This window comes from Panthera pardus, unplaced genomic scaffold (genome assembly GCF_024362965.1).
Source record: "Panthera pardus isolate Hobbes unplaced genomic scaffold, ASM2436296v1 HiC_scaffold_25, whole genome shotgun sequence".
Taxonomy (NCBI): domain Eukaryota; kingdom Metazoa; phylum Chordata; class Mammalia; order Carnivora; family Felidae; genus Panthera; species Panthera pardus.
In genome coordinates, this window is record NW_026526821.1 from 63,203,435 (window position 1) to 63,222,654 (window position 19,220).

The 19,220-nt window shown below is 37.2% G+C and overlaps 1 protein-coding gene across 1 annotated transcript in view; it reads right to left on the bottom strand.

Moving 5' to 3' along the window:
* Positions 1 to 19,220, bottom strand: part of LRPPRC (leucine rich pentatricopeptide repeat containing) — a 107,481-nt gene that overhangs the window by 68,351 nt on the left and 19,910 nt on the right. The window contains exons 9-14 of the mRNA XM_019466137.2: positions 18,780 to 18,925; positions 18,421 to 18,526; positions 18,232 to 18,339; positions 9,118 to 9,236; positions 7,253 to 7,346; positions 4,141 to 4,207 (exon numbers count right to left, since the gene is read on the bottom strand). Coding sequence (XP_019321682.2) covers positions 4,141 to 4,207; positions 7,253 to 7,346; positions 9,118 to 9,236; positions 18,232 to 18,339; positions 18,421 to 18,526; positions 18,780 to 18,925 — 640 coding nt within the window. The remainder of the gene's footprint in view (positions 1 to 4,140; positions 4,208 to 7,252; positions 7,347 to 9,117; positions 9,237 to 18,231; positions 18,340 to 18,420; positions 18,527 to 18,779; positions 18,926 to 19,220) is intronic.

Genomic DNA, 19,220 nt, shown 5'->3' on the forward strand with positions numbered 1-19,220 from the left:
CTAGAACTTCTTACATTTCGAATGACTATGAATAATCCTTCATAGTCCTTACTTTTGGTAAGGAGTAACTAAGTGAATCTCTTCTGTGTTCATCCTCCCGGCAGTTGCTGAGGGTTAATCTGGACTCTATTGGGAATGCAGATGAGTACCCAGTTGTCTTCTCATTCAGCCAATTCTAAACTAGAGTACAAGACCCTAGAGAAGCATGGAATAGGTGACTGTTTTAATAGTTGTATTAAATGTCCTGCAAAGCGATTTTAAAATATACATACTATTTGATTCAGCATCAAATAAAAGAACAGAAAGCTACATTAATCCTAAGATACTGGACTGTAACAACATTGATTACATTCCGAATTTTTGATAGTTTTTGTGGTGGGAGAGAGCGAAAGAAATCACCTAGTTACAAATGCTTAAAAATATGCTATGAATAATGCCAAATTACCATAGGCTGAAACTTTTCTGTATCTACAATAAGACAAACTCACCAATGTAACAGTTTTGAACCTGAAGACTTAAAAATACTTTCCTGGAAGGGACTAGTTACAACTTGTTGCAGTGTAGACTACCAGAGAGAAGAGACCCTGGCCGAGAGCTCTGGAGATCTGCAGAGCTGGCCTCAGTCTTTAGCGGAGTACTTACAATCACATCTGAGTGAGGCAACAATCTGCAGCCTAGGGAACTATCCAAGACCTTTTGAGAGACTGAAAAAGACAATTCCCAAAACTCACACAGGGGTTGTAATAGCTCACATTCCCAATGATCTCAAAAATACATGGTCTAGGGGTGCCTGGCTGGCGGAGTTGGTGGAGCATGTGACTCTTGATCTCGGGGTTGTGGGTTCAACCCTATGCTGTGTGTAGAAATTATTTAAAAATACTAACAAAAAACAACAACAACAACAACAAAAAAAACATGGGCTAGCAGGCAAAATACTCACAAGAATACTGCCTCAATAATGGAGCTGGATTAATTTACTGGGAATAATCCTAGACTGAAGGCTGATCTAGTCCTGCATAATAAAGCATAAAAGCAACAAGCACTAAGAAAACTGTTCCAATAACTTAAAACATCAGAACAAAAGCTCAAAAATATTTAAAGGAATAAAAAAAAAAATCCACATTTAACAGAATAAAATCTACAACTGGCCTCCAATCAGAAATCACAAAGAAACAGAAATGATGTATACTGAGAAAAAATTTAACCAATAGAAACAGACCAGAAATGATACAAACAATAGAATTAACAGACACATCAAAACACCTATCGACAATATTCCATTTAGTCATGAAAGAAGAAAAAAAAAAGCATAAGCATGTCAAGGAGATATGGAAGATATGTTTAAAAAATCCAAATTGGATTCCTAGAAATTAGAAATATATCCGAGATTAAAATATATTCTAAATGTATCTCTGCCTCAGCCAAGCCTCCGCACTGCACCAATTAAGTCTACTTTCTTCAAGATAAAGGACAAGTTCCCATATGTTATTTACCACATTTCAGTCTGATCCCAACCAGCACCTCCAATCTCCACAATAAATCAAAAATAGCAAATTACTGAAGGATGCATAGGTTACTTAAATACACTGAAAGATGTCAAGAGCAAAGCAAAAGCTCTTACAGCAAAGATGATGACACAAAATTAAAAAGCAGAAACAGAGAGGTGCCTGGGTGGCTCAGTCGGTTAAGCATCCAACTTTTGATAATGGCTCAGATCATGATCTCACGGTTTGTGAGATTCAGCTGCACTGTCAGTGTGGAGCCTGCTTAGGATTCTCTCTCCCTCTCTCTCTGCATCCCCCCAAAATAAACAAACATTTTTTAAAAAGCAGAAACAGAAAACACAACAAATTTAGTGTAGAGGCAAGCAACTCTGCATACTTCAATCACTGAGGCACTCCCAGCTCAATGACCGACCTAGGTATATACCAGAACGTACAGCGTGGTTTTTCTCCGTCACACTGGACCAACTTTACAGTCCAAATACCTTGTTTAAGAAGACTAGGACATGTGAAATATAACAACTGCCATTCAAGTGGACTACAAAAACATAAAATCAGTCAAGTTAAAGAAGGAAATACACAGGCCTGGAAGTTTATATAACAAACTTTCAAGGACAAACAAATGACAATGTTACTATTTCACTTCATAATATATTATGGGTTTTTATTTTAAGTTTACTTATTTATTTTGAGAGAGACAGAGCGCAGAGGAGGGGAAGAGAGAGAGGGAGAATCCCAAGATATGGGGCTCAAACTCACGAAACTGTAAGATAGTGACCTGAGCCGAAATCAGGAGTCAGATACTTAACCAACTGAGTCACTCATGTACCCTGGTTCTTACTTAGTTTTATGGGTTTTTTAAAAATCTGGCTCTACTAGCATTTTGATCCACTTAATTATGTATTTTGCATTTTTAAACTTTAAAGGCACAGCCCTTGGTTTGTGTTTCAACCTAATTCAAAACTATGACTGAAAAGAGTGGAACCACACTAGAAACGGTAGCAACACAGAATCCCACCGACCTGTTCTACCTCTCCTGGCCTGCAAGGGAGGTGCTGGAGAGGTCTACAGAAAACCCTAGTGTTCCCACCGATGAAACAGGCTAAAAATTACTGAGATTAGCATCAGAAATTAGAAATTAGAAAACAAAATTAGAAACCTGTCCTTTTGTAATTACCACTGTGAACAACTGATTCAACAAGGATTACCAATGACTGCTAAAAAACACTGAATGAAAGGTTCTGTGAAAGAGGATAGACCCACTGTCTCAAAGTATCATCCCACAGACTTCTCACTAATCACAAAGGGAGTGAGGTTCCTTTGCAAGAGAGACATGGCGGCCACCACCATAACCAAGTGATCAAACTCAGTTGATGGCACCAACATTGTATCTCTTGCTGCAATAAGAAATGCCATCACCTATCAAGTATTCTTGCTAAAAATATTCAACCTGAGTCTGATTATGAGAAAGAAACTGGATGAATACAAAATGTGGGAGGGACATTCTACAGATCAAGTAGCCTGGGACCCTTCAAAAAAGTTAATGTCATAAAGACAAAAAGAAGGTAGGGGAATTGTTCTGGACTAAGAGAATATAAAGAGGCAGCAACCAATGCAATGCATGCACTTACTGAATCCTCAATCAAAAAGTAAAATAGCTATAAAAGAAATTTTTAGAACTAGGGACAATCTAAACATGAACTATGTATACTAGATGGTATTATAATATTATTAAATTTTAGGAGTGATATCGGTATTGTGATTATATAGACGATGACCTTATTTTTTTTATTTTTTTCAACATTTATTTATTTTTGAGAGAAAGACAGAGTGTGAGCAGCAGAGGGACAGAGAGAGAGGGAGACACACGATCCAGAGCAGGGTCCAGGCTCTGAGCTGTCAGCACAGAGCCCGACATGGGGTTCGAACCCACAGACCGCAAGATCATGACCGGAGCCGAAGTCAGACACTTAACTGACTGAGCCACCCAGGTGCCCCACGATGATGGCCTTGTTCTTAAAGAGAAAAAAGTTGAAGGATCCAGAATCACGATGTCTACAACTTCAAGTGGTTCAGCAAAAATGGAAAAAGCACATATACATATGTGCTTGTGTGTACATATATGTTTGAGAAAGCAAATATAGCAAAATATCAAAAATGGTGACTCTACATAAAGGGTATGTGGATGTTTCCTCTACTATTCTTTCAACTCATTATGTTTGAATTATTTTGAAAATAACAACACTAAGAAGGAAAAAGGTCATTAACATCCCCTGAGCACACAGAGGAAGACAGTAGTATTATCCTCACTAAAGTCACCTTGTAATTAAATATTCAAAGTACCATTCAAACATACATACAACTTTGGAACTCCAACCTGCCATTTTCAAACAGTGTTTTCTTCTCTGATACAAGACCTTTACCAAATCTGTGTGTATTTCTTGGAAACGATGATATAAAAGACTGCCTGCACTCAAGTCAACTACTTAACAGGAAGAAGAAAACAGGTAAGGTTATTTCAGGTAACTAGCAAATGGAAAGATTTGGAAGACAAGAATATCTGTATGTTTCCTTACACAGCAAGTCAAAAAAACAGGAGCAATCAGGCATAGAACATTATGTAAGGCAATCATCTTACCTCCTAAAGCCTAGAATTAGGCTGCCTCTCAAAGAAGCAAATGAGAAATGCAATGTATTTGATTCCACTGCAAAAGAAAGTGATCATCATTAAATCCCAGACCAAACCCAAAAAACTTAAAAATTATCACCTTATTTGGAAACACATTTATAGCAATACTTTTTCATTTTCATTTTGGAAATTGTTTTTAAAACGGAAATGTTCTGATACAAAATTAATTAGATAATGCAGTAATATATACCTACAACATAAGGCATCCTTTAAAAACATTTTTATTCCATGTTCATGAATATATACAACAAATGAATTTGTGCTTTTTTGGTCTAAATGGTAATAAGTAATCTACCGGCACACTGACAGTCAGTCTGGTACGCATGCCAAAACTGTACATTAGTAGACAATGTGGCCCTACAAAGGGAGAAACTGTAACTACCCATAGGACTTCTGTCCTTTAAAGGAGAAAAGTTCTGGGGCACCTGGGTGGCTCGGTTGGTTAAGCGTCTGACTTCGGTTCAGGTCATGATCTCACGGTTTGTGGGTTTGAGCCCCGTGTCAGGCTCTGTGCTAACAGCTCAGAGCCTGGAGCCTGCTTCAGATTCTGTGTCTCCCTCCCTCTCTCTCCCTCTCTCTCTCTCTCTCTGCCCATTCCCTGCTCAAATTCTGACTCTGTCCCTCTCGCACACGCTTGCTCTCAAAAATAAACATTAAAAAAAAATTTAAGGAGAAAAGTTCTTTTCTCAGAGTAGCACTGGGTTCTGTAGAACCACTTACACTTTGTCATTCCATTTTCCACTATGATCAATAACCTCACACACGTAAGAGTGACAGCCTAAAGTCATAATAAGTCTTCACCTCTGTTAGATAACTGATTTATATTCTCACCTTCCACTTTTCTAAGTATTTGTTTGTTCTATTATTCACTTTATCATTTAACAATTTACAACTTTGTATGTTTCAATGATGACATTGTAAGCCTGATTGCCTTACCACATAAGGCCTGATACTTCACATAACCCTTACTAGCAAGGGAGGAAATCAAAGTAGGTAACTCCTGAATTTATTTTTCCCTGCCACTGTTATTAAAATGGTGCCATGTTGCAAGTAACTGATTTAATCTTTTCATACATAATGTGACTACTGAATGATCCAAGATGGACAGAATTAGAGAGGAGCTCATAGTTGAGGCAAATTCTGAAAACAGAATTAATAAATACAGTTTAGTGAAGATTAAGATACCTGGTTAACTTAAAAACAAAAACACAACTCATGGGAAAGTCACATAAGATTTTAAGAGTATTTGCCCATCTCTCCTAAACATGAATTAAAATTTAACTCACACACATAACAAAATTATTTTAGATTAACTGTTATATCCTTCAACAGGGAATATAAGTTTCTCAATGGTTTTACACAGCACTAAAAAAATCTGAAAATCATTTTTTAAATGACCAGCATTTAGTCACTCAAGGAAGTTTTAAAGTGGACATAACTACATGCTTTTCAGCAACCTTTAATAAAACTGCTTGATGAAATTAATTTTCCACGCCTACAAACACAAGTGGGGAAATGTTTCCTACTACTACACAAAGTGGATCAAGACAAGCCACTTATTCTTCTCTACTACTTGCTATGCCTTTTGATGTAGTAACCAAAAGTGCATACCTCAGAGCTGCCTACAGGGAATACCAGCAATTATAGAACTAACTGCTTTTCAAAGACCTGTAAGTCAAAGCAGGGAGGGGAGGGCACTGACAGGAGTGGCCTGAAGTACTTCTTAAGTTCCTAGAATTTTTCTTTTCTAAATTTAATAGCCTCTTGAAACGTTATTTTTATACTATTCACACTAGTATTTTACAGAATATTGTCAAGTTTTTATTCATTAAAAAGTGACCAGAAACATCTTAGCAAGATGAAAGCTGCCGACAAAAAGCATCTAGTTTCCTTGGCAACAAATAAGTCTTAAAATCAGGTGGCTGACAACAAAGCGGAATGGATGCTACAGGGAAAAAGGCAGCTCTCGTGTATACACCTCATGCACCCAGATTCCTCTGCTAACGCTTCTGTTTTTGACCTGTGAGGAAGGCAAATTTTTATATTATACTGAGTAGAAGGCAAAATCAATACCCTCAGATAGCAGCTAGCATTAACACCCAACCTTAAACTCAAATAACTACACCTCCAGGAGTCACCATTCTTCATACTGAACACCTTGCCTTTCCCTTATGATATTAAGATGAACTATTTTCAATACCAGTAATATGGTTTTTACAATGTTTCCACCTATGGAGTCTACGTACACATTAATCCAAGATGGACTTCTAACATTTTAGGGGTGTAGAAACTGATGTTTGTGTGTTTTCTTTTTAAACAGCATCTTTTTCAAAGGATTAGAAAAATGGTCAAGTAATGTCATAGATAAGTTCAAAGATGAAAACTTTAAGAAATGTCTTATTCATCAAAGTGTGGGTAGGGTGAAAGAATCAGGTCAAATGAGACAATCTTGGTTCCGGCTCAATCACTAACTTTGACCAAATCATTTAACATCTCTGCCTTTCTTCATCCATCAATGCAGGTAATTTTATTAACATGTGATGAACACTGTAAAGCATCATAGCATTTGTTAAGTGTTTAGTAAACATCTGCTGTATTTTGGTTAATGAGGACTAGGAGATGAGCTTCATGGAACAGTGGCTATAATATGCATCAGTTTAGAAAACACTTTCAGAAACAATATCTCCTATGATTTTCACACTGACTTGCACAAGGCAGAGAAGTAACACTATCTCCATTTCAAGAAATTGAAGCAAAAGGACTGTTCCAGGTCCCATAATCAGTGGGTTAATTATAAATAGAACCAAGTCTTCTGGGTCCTAACCTACTACCAAATAATCTCCAAGGTTCTTTTAACTTTAAAATTACTTCCAAATTGTCCATAAGTTAAACTCATAAACTGTCTTATCAATCTTGCTTAAGCAAAACATATAAAAAAAAACACAGAAAGTTACCTTGACCTTCCCTGAGGTACGTATCAAGGGCATGAACTACCCTGCATGCCCTCAATAGTAACTGAAATCAATACCTGTCAAGTTTACAGCTAATGTTGCATACTTACAAAATGATAAAACATAGGGTAAATTCCCAGTAACTGCTTCACTTCTGAATTCAGCTTGTGAAAATACATTATTTTCAGGTAGACATCCATTTTCCTAGGGATAAAGCATATTTCAATGATAACATGCCTCAGCTATAAATATGTTGATATGCCATTCAAATTTCCTGTTTTCCCATTTCTTTATACCAACACATTCTTTGATAATCCTTCATCCAAAACAATCATTTTCTAGAATACGTAAACTGAATAAATGAACTTTAACAAAAACTATGAGATAGAGTTTCAACATTCCAAATTAAATACCTAATCTTCAAATTCAAATATGTGTTACCCTTAGGATGCCTTCCTTCTAGAAAGAATTTATTATTGAAGGCATGAGACCAATTCTCTCATTCATAACAAAATAAAAATTCAATGCACTTGGATTTAACACCAAATGGTGTTAAACAATTTAACACCAAATGGTGTTAAACAATTTAACACCAAATGGTGTTAAACCAGTTTAACACCAAATGGTTAATCATGTGGCCCAATGCCATCATTTGTTTAATAATTTAATATCTGAGCCAAAATTCAACTCCAATACATTTACTGACTCACTGTATACTAGCACAATATTGAAAACAACCTAATCAATAATAAGCAATAACTAGAAATAAATTAAGGTATATCCATACAATAAAACAGCACTCAAGCATAAAAAAATAACTGTTGGAATTACACACTGGAATAGAAAGTGCCAAGTGAAAAAAGTAGGTTGGGGAAGTAAGACCCTGTGGGGAAATGAATTTTTAAATATAAATTTTTTAGCAGTAAAATATGTATACCACAGGCTCAAAATACTCTGCTAAATACTCAGGGAAGAGAGGTAAAGACACTTAAGATATAAACTCTGCCTTTAAAAGGACTGTAGTTATGTAATTATTTCAAAGAAAGAAAAGAACACTAAAATTATTAGAAAAATCTAGGCATTATGGGAATAACCACCTAGGAAACAGACCTTCTAAACAAAATATTTCTTTTTTTTTTTTTTTTTTAAGTTTATTTATTTTTGAGACAGAGAGAGACAGAGCATGAACGGGGGAGGGTCAGAGAGAGAGGGAGACACAGAATCGGAAGCAGGCTCCAGGCTCTGAGCTGTCAGCCCAGAGCCCGACGCGGGGCTCGAACTCACAGACCGCGAGATCGTGACCCGAGCCGCAGTCGGACACTCAACCGACTGAGCCACCCAGGTGCCCCCAAAATATTTCTTATTAAGGTGGCTGGTGCTCTGCCATAATGTTCCTAACTGCAGACCACTTTGTTCTGAAAACACAAAGTACAGCCCTTGCCGATCCAATGCACTATCCAAGTCAATTACTTCATTTGCCCCTTCATAAATGCCTTGCCTCTTCTGATGGAAACAGGAATTACTGGGTAGGAAAATAATGCTTTGCAGTCAAACAAAAGATTATTTTAAAAAAAGAATAAGTGTACTATGTATGTTAAGTATACTAAGACTGTATTATGAAAATTCATATACAAGTGAAAAGTAATGGTCAAAAACTGAAAACTTGTAGTTACACTGTAAAGCAGGATTAAGGAGCGTCTAAATGTTTTATTTACATTTTTCTTGATATTGACATATTGCCTTTTAACACACAAGAAAATTGGTGTTTTACCTTTTCAAGTTTTTTAAGTTTAACCACTATAGATGTTATACTAACTGGTGTTTTTACAAAGCTTTTAGAAAATTGTATACAGACAATGACCATTTTTAGTACTAAGCTTAATGACTTTTCTTTTTTGGGGGTTACTACTAAACAATTAGGGAGGAAAGAAATCTCTTCAATTATGAAATTAAAACCACACTTACTTGTACTCACCTGCAAAACCCCACGAACTGACCTCACGCTATCAAAGGATGGAAACACGTAATTTATATAGGTCTCCTGATCAGGATTTACTCCCACTTCATTCATTGCTTTGAGAACTTCAATTATACCTATAGGATAAAATTTAGAAGCACAGAAATGAAATACTTGTAACAAATTAACAAAAGATCAGAAAGTTCAGTTTATTTACTTTCTGAATCATAATGTATGAAAGAATACTCATTTTGTCTAAAAAGAGAAAGCAGAAAAGCAAAAGAACTGGGAAATACGATGACAAATCTATTAATCCAGTGGCAAGTACTAAGGGAATATCCCACAAATTATAACTGTAAGAAAATTTAAAACAATTGAAAAATAAGCCTAATACTTCTGGTATTATACAAATAAACACAGATCATAAAATAGCATTGCTATTACACAGCAGTGATGGATCAACACAATAAAACTTGACCAGAATAAACACTGCAGAGGGAAGGGATGAGCGGGGCACAGGGCGAGGGGATCTGTCAAGGACAAAAGCATTCTCTCAAGCCATTATATTAAAAATTCCCTGTTAACCTTAAAAAATTTTTTTTAAGTTTTTATTTATTATTCTTGAGAGAGAGAGAGCGAGTGAGCAAGCGAGCACGAGTGGGGTAGGGGCAGAGAGAGAATTCTAAGCAGGGTCCAAGCTGTCAGCTCAGAACCCAATGTGGGGCTTGAACTCACGAAACAGGAGATCATGACCTGAGCTGAGATCAAGAGTCAGACACTCAACCAATTGAACCACCCAGGCACCCCTTAACTTCCGATTTCCTATTTTATAGGAGTAAAAAGGAATAAGGAACAACAGATTCTAAGAAATTATTATCTCGATATAGTTAAAAATAAAAATCTACAAGATTGTTTCTCCCTTCTCCCACTTACAAAAAAATCTTTTATTAACGTCTTAAAAGTCACTGCATGTTTTCCAAAGCCATAGTTAGGTTCAAATAGTGCGAACAGATTCCTTTTTTAAAATTTATATTTTAATGTTTATTTATTTTTCAGATAATGCGAGAGACAGAGTGTAAGCAGCAGAGGGGCAGAAAGAGGGAGACACAGAATCTGAAGCAGGCCCCAGGCTCTGAGCTGTCAGCCCAGAGCCCAATGCGGGCTTAAACTCATAAACCGTGAGATAATGACCTGAGCGGAAGTCAGACACTTAACCAACTGAGCCACTCAGACGCCCCCAAACTGATTTCTCTATACAAGACCAATTAATCTGGAAAATTACCAAACTACTCAGGTGTCACCTAACAAGACACACAGTTTAATAAAAGAAAGGACTCTTTAAAACTTATTTTCTTTAGTTTCAGTACTTTCACATTAAAACTTCCCCTAAAGATCCCTGTGTTTGCCCTATCACATCATCTACAGAAAAATTACATTTCTACAGGGGCGCCTGGGTGGCTCAGTTGGTTGAGCGTCCAATTTCAGCTCAGGTCATGATCTCACAGTCCGTCAGTTCACAGCCCATGTCAGGCTCTGTGCTGACAGCTCGGAGCCTGGAGCCTGCTTCAGATTCTGTGTCTCCCTCTCTCTTTGCCCCTCCCCACTCATGCTCTGTCTCTCTCTGTCAAAAATAAATAAACATTAAAAAAAATTTTTTTAATTACATTTCTACAAATTTGTTATATAATGTGCTCTAGCGCAATACTTGATTGTAAATTCCCACCGAGTACAGAAATATATAGGCAAGTGTGACAACATTATGAATATCTGCACATTTATTTATTTTAATGTTTATTTATTCTTGAGAGACAGACAGAGACAGAGTATGAGTGGGGGAGGGTCAGAGAGACAGGGAGACACAGAATCTGAAGCAGGCTCCAGGCTCTGAGCTGTTAGCACAGAGCCTGATGTAGGGCTTGAACTCACCAACTGTGAGGTCATGACCTGAGCCGAAGTTGGACACTTAAGCGACTAAGCCACCCAGGCACCCTGCACAATTCTTTTAGATAAAATTCAGATTATTATTCAGATTAAACAGTTTATTATACTTAAAATCACCTAATGATCTTCAAAACCTTAAATATTTAAACATATTTTTTAAGATACAAATACAATACTTAAAAAACCCTCAAGGTAAAGCATGTGCTTAGTTCTAAGTTTAGGAGAACATGCATGTTGGTCCATAGAGCACACAACAGGCATAATAATATTTGTAAGCAAAATTTAGGAGAAGTATTCCTCTAACAATTCACTAGGAATTACTACTAATAACATTGATAACTATCATAAAAAATGGCAAATCACACTATGCTCTTCTTTATATGCAAAGATTACTAAGCACTTGAGAGGAGGGCATAGCTAGTTGCCTATCAGTTACTAGTAACAGACTTGTGCTAATCTAATGTCCTCAATGTCCTTTCTCACCAATAGGGATTGCTTTCATGACCATGGTTTAAAGTAAATAACTAAGTTTCTAATAAGACTCTCCAGTGAAATGACAAAACAAAAACAAGTTCAAAGTTTAAAGAGACCTTTAAGTTTAAAGAGCTTTCTACCCTGTTCTTGCACTTAATTCTAGTGTAAATCTGAGCAAATAACTTCCCCTCTCTGAGCCATAATTTCTTTTTTTTTTTTTAATGTTTATTTATTTATTTATTTATTTATTTTTTAACGTTTATTTATTTTTGAGACAGAGAGAGACAGAGCATGAACAGGGGAGGGTCAGAGAGAGGGAGACACAGAATCTGAAACAGGCTCCAGCCTCCGAGCTGTCAGCACAGAGCCCAACGCGGGGCTCGAACTCATGGACCGTGAGATCATGACCTGAGCCGAAGTCGGCCGCTTAACCGACTGAGCCACCCAGGCGCCCCTATGTTTATTTATTTTTGACAGAGAGACAGAGCATGAGTGGGGGAGGGGCAGAGAGAGGGAGACACAGAATCTGTAGCAGGCTCCAGGCTCTGAGCTGTCCACACAGAGCCCAATGTGGGGCTCAAACTCATGGACCGCAAGATCATGACCTGAGCCAAAGTCGGACGGTTAACCAACTGAGCCACCCAGGCACCCCTCTGAGCCATAATTTCTTAGCTTACACATTAGAAATAACAATATGCCAGGAACCATGCCTTTTAGACACTTCATCAAAAAACACTTGGCTTAATCCTTCCTAACTACCATCCTTGTTAGATTCAGCAAATTGATATGTGTCAAGGCACTCAATGAATGGAAAATTTTTCTGACTTATAGAGTCTAGGCCTAGTGAATAAATAGAAACGGTATCAAGAACTGTAAGTACTACCCACAGGCATGGAAGAAATTCTTGTGGTCTAGGCCTAGAGGAAGACTGAGAACAGGAAAAAGAGAACACACTGAACAGAAAGAATCCTAGTACTTAGTTTTGATCAATCTATCAACAGCTGACTCCTGAACAACATGGGTTAGGGGCGCTGGCTCCAGTGCAATTGAAAATCCGCACATAACTTCTGACTCTCTAAAAACTTAACTACTAACAGCCTAATGTTGACCAGAAGCCTTATCAAAAACAATCAATTAGTACATTATTTTGTATGTGCTATGTATTACTGTATTCTTACAAGAAAGTAACCTAGAGAAAAAAATGTTATACAGAAAGTGTAAGTTCTCTCTCTCCCTCTCTCAAAGTAAAGAAAGAAAGAAAGGAAGGAAGGGGCTCAGTCAGTTAAGCATCCAACTCTTGATTTTGGCTCAGGACATGTTCTCACGGTTCTCTCACGGTTCATTAGATCAAGCCCCGCGTCCAGACAATGCAGAGCCTCCTTGGGATTCCTGCTCTCCCTCTCTCTCTCTGCCTCTCCCCCGCTCACATGCACATTCTCTCTCAAAATACTAAAAAATAAACTCAAAAAAAGAAAAAAAAATCATTAAGGAAGAGAAAATACATTTTCAATACTGTATTTATTTAAAAAATCCGGGGGCGCCTGGGTGGCTCAGTCAGTTGGGTATCTGACTTCGGCTCAGGTCATGATCTCACAGTTCGTGAGTTCGAGCCCTGTGTCAGGCTCTGTGCTGACAACTCGGAGCTTGGAACCTGCTCTGGATTCTGTGTCTCCCTCTCTCTCTCTCTCTGCCTCACCCCTGCTTGCTGTCTCTCAAAACTGAATAAACATTTAAAAAAAAATTTTTTTTTAATAAATAAATAAATAAATAAATAAATAAATAAAATAAAAAATCCATGTTTATGGGAACCTATGCAGTTCAAACTTGTTACCTGTATTTTCAGGGGCCAACTGTATTAACAAGGCTTTCGACTCTGTCTACTGGGGGCAGGGGGATGTACTTCTCTATGTAAATAAAGCTGGAAATGTCTTCAGAAGTCAATCTTTATTTTAACCAAAGTGTTAAACTGAATGATTTCTCTAAGATCAAAGACATATCTTGAATAAGAAACCAAGTCTCCTAGGGCAGGTGGGTAGCTCAGGCAGTTGAGCATCCAACTCTTAATTTTGGCTCAGGTCATGACCTCACAGTTCATGGGTTTGAGCCCCATGTCAGGCTCTGCGCTGACAGTACAGAACCTGTTTGGGATTCTCTCTCTCCCTCTCTCTCTGTCCCTCTCCAGGTCGCATGCCCTCTCTCTCTCAAAATAAATAAATAAACATTAAAAAAAAAAAAAGTTTCCTAATTGCTGGCAGGTGCTCGTAACACCACAAAACTGCAAAAACCTACACTTTATCCTGGAATCAGAAGAACGTGGGATCAAGTCCTTGCTCTGTCACCAAAAACTGATTTTTAGCAGTTCTTCATCTATAAGAATGATGATAATAAAACTTTCCACTTAGCTCTCAAGGTGGTCATTTAAATTAAAGGAAAAAATGTGTGAAACCCTAAAAATACTAAATAAATGTTACTAGTAACAATAATGATTTCATTTTTTTAGCTGTCTTAAAATACCCTAGTAATTTTTTAAATTTTCTTAGTGATACACAGAGTAAATGCAGAATAATGTAACTATGTATTTGATTTTCTGATGTCTGAAAATAGACCAACAAATTGAATGTAAACAGAAGATTTTTATTTCTGTACAAAACACTTCACTCTGATATCTAGGATCCAAAGACATTTTATTCTCTTAACTCATTGTTCTTCCAAAAGGTACATTAGGGGGAGGAGTGTATTCTGCTCATTTAGAGGATGTGTGATGCCAGCATTTTTTAACATGTATTTTTCTAACTGAAATTAAAGTTGGTTTAAGAAAACCCAGGTCCAGGGGCACCTGGGTGGCTCAGTCGGTTAAGCGTCCGACTTTGGCTCAGGTCATGATCTCGCGGTCCATGAGTTCGAGCCCCGCGTCGGGCTCTGTACTGACAGCTCAGAGCCTGGAGCCTGTTTCAGATTCTGTGTCTCCCTCTCTCTCTGACCCTCCCCCGTTCATGCTCTGTCTCAAAAATAATTAAACATTAAAAAAAAAAAATTTTTTTAAAAGAAAACCCAGGTCCACACCTGTCTGATCAGTTAAGTTCAGTCACTCCCTTAGGCATTCTGAAGGAGGATACAAAGATATTCACTTCAATAACTACAGTCCGATGGGAGGACAGAAAAACTTATCAATAAGGAGAAAAAAACATGATTGATCTCACATACCCACTTACCTCCTCCTAAAAAATACAATTCATATATTTTTTTAATTTTTTAAATATTTACTTATGTATTTTGAGAGAGAGGGGACAGCGGGGGGGAGGAGGAAAGAGAGAATCCCAAGCAGGTGCCTTCATATTTCTCTTTTACTTATTTTTACTTTTATCTTTTTTTAAAAATGTTTTTCTACGTTTATTCATTTATTTTGAGAGAGAGAGAGAAAGCACGAGTTGGGGAGGGGCAGAGAGAGAGGTGAGAGTGAGAATCCCAAACAGTCTCCATGCTGCCAGCACAGAGCCCAACACAGGGCTTGAACCCACGAACCGAACCATGAGATCATGACCTGAGCCGAAGTCAGATGCTTAACCAACTGAGCCACCTAGGTGCCCCTTGTATTCTTCTTTTAAATAAAAAGATTAAAATAATCATATATTAACCTAGGGAAACATAGATTCCAAACCTCTGTGAACTTAGAAAATCGAACTAAGACTAAGCAATCGAATACAAATATTTAAGGAGCACCTGATGGCTCAGTTGGTTGAGCCACCAACTCTTGATTTCGGCTCAGGTCACAATCTCACAGTTATGAGATCTGAGCCCTCAGCAGGCTCCGTGCTGGGCATGGAGCCTGCTTAAGATTCTTTCTCCCTTTCCCTCTGTCCCTCCCCAACTTGTGCACGTGCGCTCTCTCTCTCAAAAAAAAAAAAAAAAAAAAAAAAAATTTTCAAAGATAGTCACGACAAAGTTTATGAATCCAGAGGAAAGCCTCCATTCAAAAAGCTCTGTAGAATTAAAATAGTTTATACTTTTGGGAAAGATAAATGGTTGATCTGAACAACTTTCACAAACTATGACCACTTACTCCACATGATTTTTGAGTCTTATGTAGGGCACTCCCTCTACCAGAGGCAATATCTTATTTCTTGAAAAGTATTCTCTATTCAACCAACTTTACTCAATTGGCATTCAAGCTTCTGTATGGCCCCTTCCTTATAGATCTTATCCCTTCTATACTCTTAACTTTTCGGTTTTCTAAATATACTCAGAGATATAAATCCTCAATCATTTTGGGTTATTCCCTCTCATTCAGGCCAACTTGCTAAAATTCGAAGTGGTGACTTTTCCATTTGTGCCACAGAGAAAAATACTAGTAAGATGAGCTATAAGGAAATCACTGTGAGAATCTTCCTTAGGGGTTGGTGATGGCTGAACTGGCAGCCAGAAATATTCTAGAATTCAATAATAGTATGAATGATCGTAGTATCGTTGAAAACTCTTGCTTCAGTTTGATCTGATCTCTAAATACCTTTCTTTGATTTCATGAAGGGTTTTATCTATTCCTTATGAAACGCTCCTCTACATCTTCCAACACTACAGCTGTTATTTTCTTCTGTTCTTTCTACCAGTTTATATAGGACATTTTCCTGGACAAGAACAAGTTCATTGCACTGATAAAAATGTGACCTTCTTACCTGACCCTGAAGAAACCATACAAAGTATATATAGCCATTTTGTTGTCACATGAAGGACAACTGGAGAACACATACTTTACTATATTTCTGGAGCTCCCACAAAGGGAGAAACTAGTTTTTAAAAACTGTAACACAACTGACAGTATCTTGTACCTCAAGTTACCTTTCTCAACTTTTATGTTTTTCCAGATAAAACCATCACTGATTAAAAAACTTATACCACTTTTTTAAATGTCCTAATGTAAAAACTGGCACCTAACTTTTAGTTAATAGCTAAGAATTTTTATAAAATAAACACAACATAACACTTACAAATGTCTAACACGGAGGTATTTTGATATTTAAAAAGAGTGTTTAAATTTTTTTTTTTTTACGTTTATTTATTTTTGAGACAGAGAGAGATAGAGCATGAACGGGGGAGGGGCAGAGAGAGAGGGAGACACAGAATCGGAAGCAAGCTCCAGGCTCCGAGCCATCAGCCCAGAGCCCGACGCGGGGCTCGAACTCACGGACTGCGAGATCGTGACCTGAGCTGAAGTCGGACGCTCAACCGACTGAGCCACCCAGGTGCCCCAAAAAGAGTGTTTAAAATAGAACAGAAATCCTCAGTTCTAAGCCCAGCAGCACTGACAGCTAGGTGTGGAACCCAAGGTCAGTCATGGAATCTCTCTGCTGCTCTCAGTTACTTCATTAATATAAAGCAGTCTTTCAACAAGGCACCTTTGTGATCTAAATTATAAGCTTCTAAGAGAGGATGGATTCAAGATAAAGCCCATTTTTCTACTAGTCTGAGCTACAACTATCAAAAGAAATCACCTGAATTCTTCTATGCTTACTAAGTTGTTAAAGTGTGGTAACCAATTCAAGTCTAGACACACTGATACGGTTGAAGAAAGCAAATTTTCCTGATGAACAAACAAACATTTCAACAGGGGTATTTTCTTATCTGTGTAGAGGTGGACAATATGAATATGCCCGAAGATTTTCATGGAATGATGTAAATTTTCTCTGGTTCAAAAATACTGTGTTAAAGGTTACTTCTTGGGAGCTTTCAGAACTGGAGGATGTGCAAAGAGTTAATCAACTAGCATACTGTTTTCATGAAGATTTTTCTAAAAAGGATTTTGAGACTTTTATAGCCAGAAACAATTAGGGAATACTTGTTTCACTATTTCCTTTAGACCAGAAGACGACTATATATTTAAAATAAAATTGCAATATGAAAGTCTGCTAAAAGCACTTTTTTTGTTGTTTGTGCATTTTGTTTGTCACCCAGTGTCATACTAACAACTCTGCATCTCATTCTAAAGCACATTATACTGCGAGATAAAATGAAAAAGACCATTTTTTGTTTCCCCAAGGGGGAAGTACTTCTGTTAAAAGCATCTTTTTATGAGACTACTCTTTCTGAATTACCAATAATGCAAACCAAAGAATTAGATACTGTACTCTAAAATTTAATATTTGTTCAATTCTTATTCATATCCTATAGGTATCCCATGTGTACAAGGAAAAAGTATGCTAAATGCATAAGCGTACTTAAGAACCTGAGAGATTGAACATTTCTGTCCTTCAATCAGCAGGCTGTCAGGTCATGAGCACTCATTTTGCAATAAAAGTTTTCCTGCCTTTCCTATTATTGTAACTCAGCTCAGTTAAGGAGACTGGTCTACAAAGAAAATGGCTTGATTATGTATAACTTTATCTTGAATAAGGCTAGACAAATTAATTTTGAACGGTATATGTAAAATCAAAAACTAAGGAGCTTTTCGAAAAACTTAAAAATAAAAAACTGTTTAAAACTACACTCACAAGTCTGAGTATCAAGATCAGAGACGAAGTCAGAATGAAATTAAGACGAAAGAAATCCACTATGTTTTTAAAAATGCTTGCCCAATTCTTGACTCTGACTTCAATCAATTCTATTTTCTCAGAAGGTCTACTACTCAGAGAGAAGTTTGCCTTCCCAAAGAATCCAACTAGATGTGTGTAGAAACTTACACTGGATCTCTGGACCATTATGAATCTGTAAAAGGCAAAACCTAACCTTGAACATTTTTCTCCTTCTGATGTCCAGCTAGCAATGGCCAGAAATAATGAGTTCTGACAGGAAAACCTTCTTCCTTCAGAGCCTTCATTAGAGCTTTTGCCAAATCTGAAAGAGATATCATAAAATATTACAAAGCTACTTCAGCAAAACTTATTTATGTCAGTTTTAATGATGAGAATATCATACCAGTTTTATTGGCTTGTAATGCGCAGTGGAGTGTGAACTGCAAAGGAGATGTATGCATCTGGGATTCCTTTAACTGCTTGCAGTAATCTTTCAGCTTCTCTGCAGGCTAGGGGGAAAGGTACCACACATCAGCTGGGTCTGCAAATATCCTACCATTTGACCTTCTGCAGATATGCTACCACTCCTGGAATGAAAAATTTCAACCTCTCGTCCTCTTTCTAACTGATAAACTTATAACACAGAAACAAAGTTTTCATAATGTTTGTAACTGGTCTCATCTCATAGTATGTTCTTCTACTTTATAGACTCTTATTTCACTGCCTATTACACTGTCAATAAAGTAAAAACAGACAGGATACCGTATTCATAGTCACACAGTGTCGTAAAAAGAAACTGCCAAAGTCATTCAGATTGTCTTCCCTTGATACAGGACATGCTAATAAAATTTGGAATGCTGTATCTTCCAATTTTTCAGTGACTAAAAGCAGAATGAGGTTCATTGCATCTGGGAAGAAAAGAAAAGAAAGACATATTCTGTTACTGAATTGAATAATATTTTTACACTGCAGCCACTCTGAAAGACAAACTTATGAACTACAAAGGCCAAAAGGATATATCTCCCCAGATAACAGTGAAACACTTCCAAATCAAAACATTCCCATCTGCTCATTAACTCAAGTTGTTTAGTTCATTAATCTGACTTCTAAGAGTCCTGTGTTCATGCACTACAATCCCTTATCGTTAGAGAATGCCCTTTCCATCATGTAAGAATAGTAATTCAGATTTTTAGAAAAATCATA